This window comes from Mastomys coucha, unplaced genomic scaffold, assembly GCF_008632895.1.
Source record: "Mastomys coucha isolate ucsf_1 unplaced genomic scaffold, UCSF_Mcou_1 pScaffold17, whole genome shotgun sequence".
In the NCBI taxonomy this organism is placed as follows: Eukaryota; Metazoa; Chordata; class Mammalia; order Rodentia; family Muridae; genus Mastomys; species Mastomys coucha.
This window is the reverse complement of record NW_022196899.1, coordinates 34,656,045-34,669,742: the sequence shown is the minus strand read 5'-3', so window position 1 is coordinate 34,669,742 and position 13,698 is coordinate 34,656,045. Positions and strand designations below refer to the sequence as shown.

The window sequence follows — 13,698 nt, the reverse complement described above, 5'->3', positions numbered from 1 at the left end:
AACTTACGATACCTTATATGAACCTATAGCTTACTGAGATTCCACCTTTAACTTACGATACCTTATATATACGTATAGCTTACTGAACCAGGAGCTTGATGTGGAACCCTGTTTTAACAAGTGTCCCAAGTTTAAGGACCACTGAGTCTGCTTTTCTACAAATTGAGTTTTTCCAAATTTCACCTCTGCCAAATCAAAGCACAGTCCAGTGTGATCCCTTCCTGCACTGCTGCCCACAGGGGCTGCCTTGTAGAGCAGCAACACATTTGTGAGAGACAGAAACTCCAAAGGTTGTGTGTTTGTCTGTTTGTTTTTAAATCAATAAAGATGTCGCTAAAGCCAAGTTCAGTAAATGACAGCAAATATTTTCAACTTTTTTGGTCAGAAGAAACAACTCTGTTGAAACAACTCAGGCTTTGCCTCTGGGGCATGCAAATAGCCGTTATCCTAATAATGGAAGGTATGACCGACTGGTCCACAGGGTACATGGGTCAGAATATGCTGACACAGGCTGAACTACAACAGTGGGGAACGTGGGTCTTGGCCTTTGCTTGTTGAAGACAAAAGTTGCTGGGCAGTAGTGGCTCATGCCTTTAATCCCAAGCAGGTGAAGCTCTGAGTTTGAGGCCAGCCTGGTCTACAGATCAAGTTTCAGGACAACCAGGACTACACAGAGAGACAGACCCTATCTTAAAGATACAATAAACAAACAAAAAGTTATGACTACACTCCAATACTTCAATAATGTAAAGGGCGACATGAACACGGTAAAAAGAGACAGCATGCAGACCCAGTCAGACTTGTAGGGTAGAAAACCACAGTTGCTGAGACTAAAACCTAAAACGTGAAGTACCCTAAAGAAGAAAGGACTGAGACTCAGGGGTGGGGGTGGGGGTTGGGGGGGTGGACATCGATGACACAGCACAGCACAGCACAACAGCGAGCTGACACAGAGTGGGGAATTAGTAAGGAATAGCTCTTTCAAAACAGCCTGATTTACACTGTTGATTGTAATTGAAGTCTGCAAAGAAAGGAGCAGAAAAAACTATTAAAATGTTACTTGTTCTTTTGAGACAGGGTATTGTTATGTAGCCCACACCAGCCTGAAACTGGAGATCATACTGTATTACCAGCAGCTGGAGGCAGAAGTAGGCAGGTCTCTGTAGAATGGTCTACATAGCAAGTCCCAGGCCAGGCAAAAAAAGAAAGAAAAAAAAGAAAGAGAAAAAAGAAAGGAAGAAAAACAACAGTAAAAAAAAAAAAAAACCTAGTAAAAGTACAAGATGTACAAAAGAGCAAAACTACGGCACCTATTCTTAAATGTCTTTAAATGGGTGGTTAAAATCAATTTAAAAAAACATCACAATCAACAGAAACTGTCCAATTGCAGAGAAAAACAATTAGGAAACACTTGCAGAGCCTCAGTAATTCCAAAGAAACCAGACTAACCCAGGAAAAACTAAAAAGATGAGATGAAGAAGTAACAGGGATGAGGAGCTAGGGCACAGCTGGGCAGGGTAGAGGCCTCTGTTCTATTCCCCATGACACAAAGCAAACATCAGAAACTTCTTCACCAGCACAGTGGTGCACACCTCTGGTATCAGCTTCCCAAGGGTTTAGCTAAAGCAAGGGAGGGTTGCCCAAGCTGAAGAGTTCAAGCTGAGCCTGGACAAGATAGGGAGAATCCCATCTCACAATAAACAGCAGTCACCATTGTGTGTGCAAAAGCTTTAGTGTCAAGCAAATCATCCCTCTATATCAAACTCATGGGGACAGAAAACAGGTTAAATGTGATCACAGGGACCCGACTTGCAAAATACAGAAGGTGGAAACTTTCTAGAACAAGCACCCTCACTTCTCCAATAATGCACTCTAAGAGACAGCAGGCTTCACTCCTACACATAGCACAAACTTCTCAACTAGAGAGACTCAGTGCCTGCAGCTTGCATGCACACTTATTAAGACAATGCCACAGAGGCAGTTTCAAAAGTGCTTGCTGCACAAGCATGAGGACCCAGCCAACACCCATGTAAATGTCATCCGGGTGTGAAACTTGCCTGTAACTCCAGTGCCCGCTCCAAAGGTGGCAACTGAACAGTCCTTTTTAAAATTACCTTCTAGAAAAAAAGAGTCATTCTGAGTGAGGTAACCAGACCCAGAAAGACAAAGATGGTGTGTGCTCACTTATGACTGGATAGTATCGGTGGAGGGAAGGATGACCATGCTACAGTCCACAGGCCCAGGGCGGCTAAGTAACACGGAGAGCTTATAAGGAAGATGGGAGGATCTCCCTGGCAATGGGAAATGGAATAGATTTCACCAGTGGGCTGGGATGGGTGGAGTTGAGAATAGGAGTCATATGGGAGAGGATGAGAATCCTGGGAGAAATGGCTGGAATTAGGGGGCATTTGAAGGTTAAAGTAGAAACCTAGTACAACTGAAACTAGTTGAAATCTAATTAATTATGCTGGGCGGTGGTGGCGCACGCCTTTAATCCCAGCACTTGGGAGGCAGAGACAGGCGGATTTTCTGAGTTCGAGGCCAGCCTGGTCTACAGAGTGAGTTCCAGGACAGCCAGGGCTACACAGGGAAACCCTGTCTCGAAAAAAAGAAAAAAAAAAAAAAAGAAAGAAAAAAGAAAAAGAAATCTAATTAATTAATTTAGAGAGTAGCCCTAATAAAGGCTCCTAGTAATGGGGGACAGGAAGCCTGAACTGGCCATCTTCTATAACTAGGCAAGGCTCAAGTGGAGGGATTGGGACACCAACCCAGCCATAAAACTGTAGGTTGGAGCAGTTTGCCATGCCTGCAGAATGTTCTGAGACTGGAGCCAAGCATAATCATCATCGGAGAGACTTCATCCAGCAAATGATAGGAGCGGATGCAGATTCCCAGACAAATATTAGGTGAGCTCTGGGAGTCCTGTGGAGGAACCAGATGGGTCACAGATGCCTTAAGAACATGGCTCACAGAATCAACTGACTGGGACTCAGGAAAGATTGACGAGATTAAGAGCCTGAAGGGGTCTGACATATGTCCTCTGCATATATGTTATGACTGTTAGCTTGGTGTTCTTGTGGGACTCCTAACAGTGGGAGATGGGCTGTCTGTGACTCTTTTGCCTGCTTGTGGGACCTATCTCCTGCTACTGGGTTGTCTTGTCCAGCCTTGATATGATAATATGTGCCCGGTCTTTATTGTAGCTTGTTATGCCATGTTTGGTTGATATCCCTCTTGTCTGAGGGGAGGTGGGGGGTGGATCTGGGGGAGAGGAAAGGTGGAGGGTAAGAGACTGGGAGGAGGGGGGGAGAAACTGCAGTCAGAATATAATATATGAGAGAAAAATAAAAGCTAAAAAGGGGGGAGGGGATGGAGAGATGACTCAGCCTTTAAGAGCACTAGCTGCTCTTCCAGAGGATCCAGGTTCAATTCTCAGCACCCACATGGCAGCCCATAACTGTCTGTAACTCCAGCTCCAGGGGATCTGACTCTCTCATACAGATACTAAAAAACATGCAAAACACCAATGCACACAAAATAAAAATAAAGCATTTGAAGAAAGAAAGAGAAAAAGACTATAAAGAAATTAACTGCACCAGCCTGGAAATGCCAGATTCCACTTAGGACGACTACCTGCATTTGATTTTCACAGAGCAGAGGTCTCAGAACAAGAGTAAACTTCACGGTGTGCTCTAAGGACTGAGAATTCTATCTTAAGAAGAGAAACATTTCCAACAAACAGCAAATTGGGAAATCGTTATCAGATGCACAAAGAACCAACCATCTTGAGCAAGCATGTAGCGCTGAGCACTATGCGGTGCTGTGGTGGCAATGGATAAGGACCTGGCCACTGTGAGACTACCTGCCCGTGGATGCAGAGTAAGAGCAATCCATCCAGACCTCCTACTTTACTACCGGACTGCCTTCTTCCAGGTTTACAGTCTCTATTTTGGAATCTCTAAAATGCTCAGTTCAATACATGTACAGTCTCCATTTTTAAATTCTAGTGTCTCTCGATAGCTGAGGGATCCTTTAAGACAATGTAGAACTGCTTTGAGTGTACACAGACACAAAGACAGGTGTGCGTGCCTTGACAGGACTATGAAGGTACTACAGGAACTTCTCGGTTTGGCTCAAAAGGAAGTTCAGGTGTTAGGTCTTCATACTGCTCTTTACTAATGAGACTTACCTTCTTAAAGTTCTCAACCTCTTGCTGAAGTAGAACTGGGGAATCTAATTACAAGACTGGCTAAAATAGGACCAATAGATAACAATTGATACCAACCTCAAACAACTGAGCTTGAGAGCAAGGTTTAACTGTCCCTTAGTAAAGATGTTGTATTAAGGAATCTAGTATTATGTTTAAGAGCACTATTAAAAGCTTAAGAGGTATAGAGAACCCTAAATATTTATAACCAAACTCTTTGTAAGAGCATACATATTTGTCATCAGCTGTTTATTGGGTATTTACTGAATTTATATAGTTTGGTGGTGTGAATATGCTTGGCTCAGGGAGAGGCACTATTAGGAAATATAGCCTTATAGGAGTAGGTGTGGCCTTCTTAGAGAAAGTCTGTCATATGGGGGTGGGCTTTGAGACCCTCCTCCTAGCCACATGGGAGCCAGTGTTCTCCTGTTGGCCTTTGAGACAAGATGTAGAAATCTCAGCTCCGTCATCATCATGTATGCCTGCATCATGCTTCCTGCCATTATGATAATGGACTGAAACTCAGAACCCTAAGCTAGCCGCAATTAAATGTTGTCCTTTATAAGAGTTGCCTTGGTCACAGTGTCTTATCACAGCAATGAAACCCTAACTAAGACACATATTAATCTAAACACCCCTGGCCCTTAAGAGCTTTTTTTTTTTTTAAGTTCAAAATTAGTGCACACATAAAAAGAAATGATTGTCAGGTGAAATAATGAGAGTAGCATTTGATATAAGATTCAAGATCACTAGAAAGATATAGGGGAGACGGGACAAAAACAGTCCCTAAAGGATGAGAATTTACAGGATGGGAAAAAGCATTCTAAATAGGAACTGAAAGCACACACAAGACACTTAGAAAAGACACCACGTTTATTAGAAAATAATTAAGTGAGAAAATGTGTGTGCAACATGGGCAGTTAAAGGCCTGATAAGGAACCAGGAGAAAGCTACTAGAAGTTTTTGCTTCATTCTCTAGTGCTGGGTTGAGAATGATGAGTGAGGATCTGGAGGGCTGGAGGCTTGTTTCTAAACCCCTCTCAGAAGCTCAGCAGACAGGAAGGAATGGGCCCCTCCCTGCCTCTGCCCCACAGGCTCCTCTTGCTACGTTATCCTGTACAAGTCCACCGCACTGACCTGCAACCGTGGGCAGCACGGCTAGAGGCAAAGGTCATTCATCCTGGAAGGAAGAGACTGGTTACAATCTACTACTAACCAAACAACACCTACATCTCATCCAGGTAGAAAATATCCAAAGAAGGCTTAAATGTTTGTCAGATGGAAGCAAATTAAAAGCATCGTTAGAGAACAGCTGTAGAATTTGCTTTGACCATCTAGCCACAGAATGTCACATCTTCAGTCATTAGTTACTACCAACTGGCATCATCCACTAAATCCTGCTTGTGTTGTAAATGATCTTGTTTACATTTGGAAGGTGAATGTGTTGGAGGCTTTGAAATTTGGGAGAGATGAAGAGGGGTTGGATAATATATTTCACGGTATACATATAAGGAATTTCGCCAAGCATTAGAAATATATTTAAAGGGCATCCTAAGAAATTATATCAGCTCCTTATTTTAGGCCAAATTTCTGCTTCCAAAGCCTTTACTAAGGTCTAGAGGTGTTAGCTTACTATGTATGAAGCACTGGGATTCAATCCCTAGTACCAGGGAAAAATTGGGGAGGGGGTCTCTAAGTTGAAGCCTGTGGTAGAGGGCTTGCCTAGTATATGCAATGCTCTGTGACTAATCTCAATACCAGAACAGAAAAGGAAGGAAAAAGAGGGTAAAAGAAATTGCTCTTCACTGACTGCTCCTTACTGTGACCCAAAGGTCACTATTAGCAAGTCCTAATTCAAGTCAATAAGCAATTATTCTATGTTTATAACATGGTGGATTTAAAAACACAATCAACCTGGATAGACCCAGACAGAATATGTTCTCTGTTCAAATTTTAAAATGATTGATATAAACTGGAGGACTGATAAAAGCTAGATAAGCACAGGAATCAAAAGTGTCCATCTTTTTTTTTTTTATATGCATACAGTGTAGCTGTCTTCAGATTCTCCAGAAGAGGAAGTCAGATCTCTTGTTATGGATGGTTATGAGCCACCATGTTGTTGCTGGGATTTGAACTAAGGACCTTCGGAAGAGCAGTTGATGCTCTTAACCACTGAGCCATCTCTCCAGCCCCAAAAGTGTCAATCTTAATAGTAATCTACATGGGAGCTAGTGACAGGGCCCAAATGGGGTAGCATTTGTCCAGTATGAGACCTCAATACAGTTACCAACAACCCTGTCATATACATATAATGAATAGAACTGTGTAAGCACCTCTCAGAGAGACCACTAGGCATGCTCCTTCCATGCCTCTACCTATCCTCCTGCTTTCGGCTTCTTCCCCAGGAGCCAGGGTGCTGGTCTCATCATCATAGATTCTGATTTGTCGGGCAGGACTATGTGGCTCACTTGTGGTTAATAGAAACAGTTTACAAATCAGCAAGCTATATACACAAGGCCAAAGTCTGCTCTCATAAGTAACTAGCATACAAGCTCTCATCATTAGTTGGAACGCAGGCACACACATTTGCTTAACAGGGAAATGGGGAACGTCGTGAGACTGCAGAACTGAGCAGTTGCCGTAGACAACACATGACACTCGCTTACTTCCATCCTGTTCTACTGTTAGTATCGAGTCCTCTCTGGATTATGGCTACTACAACTAAGTTGCTAGTTTTTTTTAAAAAGCATGTTTCTTAAGAACTCCTTTTTTATGAACAGGGATATAAATTTTTGTTGAGTATTTACTTGTAGGAGGCACTGTGAAGTTAGTATGCCCTTCCTTAGTTTTAAGAAAAAAGGCCCAACTCTTTTCTGCCATCCACATCTCACCAGCAGTGTAGTAAAGGCCTCAGGCCTCTGTCTCTGCATCAGCACTTGGTAACACCAGCTCTTAAAATCCAGCCACTCTGACAACGTCGACATACAATGGAGGAGCGTGAGTACAACAGTCCATGTAGGTTCAAAACTGTAAATAAATATTCCACTGTGGTGAAGGTATTGATAATGAGGTGACTAAGGACATATGGGGGACAGGGTATGTGGAAAATCTGACCTCCACTCATTTTGCTGTCAATCCAGAACTGCACTAAGAAAGAGGTAAAAGTTCAACACCATTTGGCAAATATTAACTATGGGTTTATGTAGCCCAGACTGGCTTTGAACATGCAGTGATCCTCCCACCTTAATGTCCTCCATGAGGGGATGTGGCATAAGCCAATATTCCCAACGCTTTGTCGAGGGCAGGGAGACTGCTGTGTATCTGATTTATTCCCAGACTATCCTCAAGCTTAGTTACAAAGTCAGCAAGAAGCTCACTCCCAATCTTCCTGTCTTTAGCTTCAGCCATCTTACTTTCTGAAAGTTCCAGTGGTTTGTAAATATTAAAGTTATGTCTGTTTTCTCTTTAAAAACAAAACTGTGTTTTTTGTCAATTTTTATATTATGCACCTTATATTATTTGTATATATGTATTTGAAATTTTATGTATTAGATGTATGTAGATTTATATGATGTATGTGATTATAAAATGTCCATTTTTATTTTTATTTTTTAAAGATGTATGTATGTATGTATGTGAGTACACTGTAGCTGTACAACTGTACAGATGGTTGTGAGCCTTCATGTGGTTGTTGGGAATTGAAATTTTTTTTTTTTTTTTTTGGACCTCTGCTTGCTCTGGCCCAAAGATTTATTTATTATTATATATAAGTACACTGTAGCTGACTTCAGACTCACCAGAAGAGGGCATCAGATCTCATTATGGGTGGTTGTGAGCCACCATGTGGTTGCTGGTATTGGAACTCAGGGCCTTCGGTAGAGCAGTCACTGCTCTTACCCGCTGAGCCATCTCACCAACCCAATGTCCATTTTTATATATTCAAAAGTTATCTGATATATACTTATTTTATTATCACCATGTGATGTGTTTGGGTGTCCATGTGCCATGATCCATGAAGGTCAGAGGACAACTCCGAGGGGTTCTTCTCTCCTTCCCCCTTTGTATAGGTTCTGGGGACTAAATCAGGTTGTGTGGCAAGCTCTTGATGAAGTTAGCTATCTCACCAGCAGTTCTTTTTTAACATGAAAATCTGCTCCTCTCTATTGACAGTTTCTTTTGCTGTGCAGAGAAAACATCAGCTGCAAACACAGACTGCACATAGAACTGGAGAAGTCCTCAACCAATATACTTCAGATAGAGATGAAATCCAGAATTTACAAAGATCTTCAAAAATTAAATACTAAGGAAATAAAACTGTCAGTCAACAACAAATTTAACAGACAGTTTTCAAAAGTAGAAACACAGGGGCTGGAGAGATGGCTCAGCAGTTAAGAGCACTGGCTGCTCTTCCAAAGGACCCAGGTTCAATTCCCAGCATCCACATAGTAGATCACAATTGTCTGTAACTCCAGTTTAAGGGGATCTGATACCCTCAAACTGACATACACATAGGTAAAACAATAATGCACATAAAAATAAAGAAAAAACACATGGCCAGTAGCTATTTAGTAAGGGCTCAATGTCTCTAGTCATTGGGGGGAATGCACATTAAAACTACTTCTTTTTTTTTTAAATCTTTTTTTTTTAAAGATTTATTTTATTTTATTTTATGTGTATGAGTACACTGTAAATGTACAGATGGCCATGTGTGTGGCTGCTGGGAATTGAACTCAGGACCTTCTGCTGGCCCTGTTCGCTCTGGCGTAATTTACTGTAGCTGTCTTCAGACACACCAGAAGAGGGCAACCGATCTCATTATGGGTGGTTGTGAGCCACCATGTGGTTGCTGGGATTTGAACTCAGGACCTTTGGAAGAGCAGCCAGTGCTCTTACCCGCTGAGCTATCTCGCCAGCCCTAAAACTACTTCTGGGATACTAGAGTGCAGTCATCAGGAAAACCAACAAGAGGACATGTGTAACGAGGAACTCTTCTTATTCACTATTGAGATAGTGAAAATTAATAGATGTTATGATAATCAGATTAGAGGTTTGTCAAAATGTTAAAAGAGTAGTTCTTCTGCTACCTTATTAAAGAGAACTACCCAGCTCTCCCAGTCCTGAGTGTATACCTTGAGAACTCTATGCTCTGCTATAGAGATATCTACATACCCATGTTTAATGTGGCTGAGTACAGCAAGGAGTCTATATCAATAGATGAGCAGATAATGAAAAACTGGCATATATACAAAGTAGAATATTATATCAGTTAAATAATATAATAATATATCATATAATATAATAATATTCAGTTAGAATAATATATCAGTTAAATAAAAAATGAAACCACAAAAAGAATAGACAAATAGATGAAACTGAAAATGCATAATATTACATGACATAACCCAAACTTAGGGGTGGGGGGCAACCTTCATGTTCTCCTTCATATGTAGATGCTAACTTATAATGTATACATGTACATACATAAACAGTTGTAGGTGTGGGTACAGTACACCATTTAGAAAGAAGATCAAAAAAGGGCAGTATTAGGTGATGAGGAAGCAAAAGGACATGAGTTGTAAAACAGGATATAAAGCCAATTGGGATTTTTCCTAGTTTCAACTCCATCATAATTTTTTCTTCGTGGTCATGAAGTCCATAAAAATACAAGTGATAGTCATTGTAACTGTGGGAAAGTTCTCTGACATGTACAGTTTGGGACTAGGTATTTGTTAGCATGGCACTTTAATTTGGCTATGTGACATTTTCACTTGGGAGTTCACTGTGATAAAGTGATTTAATTTCAGTCCTTTGGTTATGAGCAGTGGCACTCACTTTGTGTTCAGTTCCCCTTGCTCTTCCCTCTTTCCCATATTCCTGAGTTTTGTCTGGAACCATGTTTCTCCAACTGACATTTTTTCCTTTAGTATTTTCTTTAAGATCTGCTATAAATAAAAACTTCCCAGTTTTGTGTGTTTGACGATATTGTTATTTTAGATCTAGTTTAGGGAGCTATCCTGGACTAATCACCCTACCCTTTTGTGCTCTTCTCGTAACTAATCTGTCACAGGCCATTTTGTGTCCTTTGGCTAACAGCAACCATCATGCTGCCAGAGCTGATGTTGAAGTGCTGAAATGAGTTATTAACTGACACACATTCAAACTACTTTAGGTTCTCTTTTATTTTAAGTAGCTATACTGGGAGGTGAATTTTATATATTTAAACTTGAACACTCAAGGGATAACACTATATATGATGGCTACACAATCTAAATTTTGAGGCACTCATCAGCATCTTCAAGAATTCTTGAAAATTCTAGTTATGGTGGTATGTCCAAATTAATACTAACACTCAAGAAGTAAGGCAAGAAAGTGGCAAGTTTGAGAGCCTGGGCCATGAGATAAGACACATTTGAGAGAGGGGGGACGATTATAATTAGTGTGGTTGCTAAAATTAGTATTTTGTTTTCAAAGGATGCATCTACTTCACAACCCTGAGCTACAAAAGGTGAACATAAGATTATAGAGATGGGATAGCAGTTAAGAGCACATACTGTTCTTTCAGAACTGGGCTTGGTTCCTAGCATTCATTCAGTGGGCTCCTGCATGCACATGGTGCACAGAAATTCATATAGGAACAAACCTACACAAAAACAACTCTTTGGGAAAAGAAGTAAATGTGTTAACTATTTCCCTTGTCATTCTCCCCCAGGGCAGCAGTAGCATGCCTCCAATCAAACTGTCAGGTGCAGTTCTGAGGAAACACATAGGTGAGCTAAAGCCACCCCCTCCACCTGCTGCAAAGAAGTGACAAAGCTGAGCCCGATTAGCTGGCTGCTCAATCTTTATTCTTGAGGATGAGTTCTCTTTCAGCTTTGCGGGCAATAAGATCTGCTCATCCTCAACGCTATTTTTATTGAAAACTTGAGACTACCATAGTATTTGCTTCAAAAAGGTAGATGAAGGCGTCATTAAGATCAAACGTCAGGAGCTGACCCTCTGGAAGCACTTTTCCTCATTCTGACTAGTAGGAAGCAGCTCCTTATGGTTCCCAAAGCATCAAAGTTTTGCTAGCTGATCTTTAAAAAATGAATATATGTTCAGCTTTTGGTCACTTCTAAAATGGACAGACGTATTTAAGTGAAATGCAGGCCCAAATTCCTGCTCTATTCCTTCTAGATTTTGGCATGACTCTGTCTTGTTAGCTATTCAGTTTCTTCTAACCAATTTCTTTTTAAAGACTTATTTATCATGAGTACCCGGTAGCTGTCTTCAGACACACCAGAAAAGGGCATCAGATCTCATTACAGATGGTTGTGAGCCACCATGTGGTTGATGGGAATTGAACTTAGGACCTCTCTGGAAGGGCAGTCAGTGCTCTCAACCCCTGAGCCATCTTTCCAGCAGTAATCAATTTCTTGAAATTCCATGTTTCTAATTGTGCTCAGCAGGAGAGGATGGGATGTCCATTAATGGAATGTGCAACCAAGTCCATTTTTGTATTTGTTGTTCTTTAAACATTTATATTGTGGTGTATCAAAAAGGGAAGCAGCGCAGTCAGGCAGGACACTGCACACCTGTTATCCTAGCAGGCAGCAACTTCTAATAGGATCTTAATTTCAAGGCTAGCCTGGGCTACGTGATAAGATTGTGTCAGAAGGAAGGATAAAAGGAGGAAAGGAGAGAAATGGAGAAAAAGAAAAGGCTAGAAAGAAAGGTGAAAAGAAAGAGACAAAGAGGAGGAAAGAGGAGGTACCCTGGGGTTTAACTCAGTAGTAGAGAGCACAGATTTTGACGCCCAGCCCTCCACCTCCCCCCAATCCCCCCCCCCAAAAAAGAAGAAAAAGAGGAAGAAACAATAAAGTATCAATAAAAAAATTTCCTGGACTACTGTGTGACCTGGGTTTGCCAGCTAAAGGATGAAAAAAAGCTTGGCAAGTAAGCACCTATGAAGGCACTACAGGGAAACAGCATGTGCTAAGGCTGAGAGGCTCAAAGCCACGGGCCTGGACTGCCTGTGCCCATTAGTGCTACCACCTAGAGACAGGAAGGTGGAAGAGGAAAAACACAGAGGAAAGCATATCAAAGATAGGGCAAAAAAACAAAAAAACAACCCCCTCCCCCCAAAAAAAAACCCAAACCATGTTCTTGGGCCTTGTACAAGGCCTTGCCTGAAAACAAGTACCACATCTGGGACTTTGAAGGAAATTTCCTTATTTTCTAGGCTGAAAAAGGAAATGGAACACAAGGGAGCAAGAGAATGAATGCAAAGAACCTATCAGATAAAGGTTATGAGAAGATGTATGGCAGGGAAATGGACAGGAAAGACAAGCAACCAAATAAAACAAGAAACACAAGAAAGAGGATGGGGTAGGTTTCCCTTTTCATGGTAAACACAATGATACTGAGATTTAACAGAACATGAGTCACACACTTGAGAACGTTGCAGGTTACTGGTTATGTACTTGTAGAGTCCCATAGAAATACTAGGGAATTTTGGTATAAGCCAAGTTAGCAAAGTAATCCAAGAAGCAAGGCAAGGCTAGAATCTGGGAAGGACACATTTAAAAGTAGTGGTTAGCAAGGTGGGTCAGTACAGGCCTAACAACCTACCTTCAGTCCCCTTATCCTGCAAGAGAGGAGAGGAGGCCTCTGAGAGTAGTCCTCTGATCTCTACACATACACACACACACACACACTCACACACTTAAAAAGTATGATGGTTTGAATATCACAATGGCCCCTAGACTCACGTGTTTAAATGCACAGCCAATAGGATGTGGCACTATTAGGAGGCATGGTCTTGTTGGAGTAGATGTGGCTTTGTTGGAGAAGTGTTGTCACTGTGGGGGCAGGCTTTGAGGTGTCCTATGCTCAAGCTACAGCCAGTGTGGCACAGCCTCCTTCTGCTGTCTTCGGATTAAGATCTAGAACTCTCAGCACCTTCTTTAGCCTACATCTGCCTGTACCATGCCATGTTTCTTGCCATGACGATAATGAATTAAACTTCTGAAACTGTAAGCAAGCCCCAATGAAATGTTTTCTTTATAAGAATTGTCATGGTCATGATGTCTCTTCACAGCAATAAAAACCTAAGACAAAAAGTAACCAGAAAAGTTATTCCTATTAAAATGGCTGAAGGTTGGTCAGGTGGTATGTGGGGTATAGATGCTTGCCACGAGGTCTCATGAGCTGAGTTTTATATCCCCAAGACCCACATGGTGCAAAGAACTACTTTCACAAGTTGTCCTTTAAACTATACGTGTGTACTGTGAGATACATGTGTGTGCACAAATATACACAAATAAACAGATACATTAAAGTGGTTGAAATGTTAATGTTTTAAATTAAGTAAAGCTTTATGACAAGCAAAGAACTGAAGAGCACACACATAGAGAGAGACAAAAAAGGCAAGCCAGCACACTCTCCTTTTACCATAAGGTATAAAGGTACTAAGCAAATGGGAGTGTTCCAGTTGTACATGGAAGTCATTT

The 13,698-nt window shown here is 41.3% G+C and overlaps 1 protein-coding gene across 1 annotated transcript in view; it reads right to left on the bottom strand.

The window, feature by feature from the left end:
* Positions 1 to 13,698, bottom strand: part of Larp1b (La ribonucleoprotein 1B) — a 91,716-nt gene that overhangs the window by 19,084 nt on the left and 58,934 nt on the right. Inside the window, 1 exon segment of the mRNA XM_031376696.1 lies at positions 4,096 to 4,213. Coding sequence (XP_031232556.1) covers positions 4,096 to 4,213 — 118 coding nt within the window.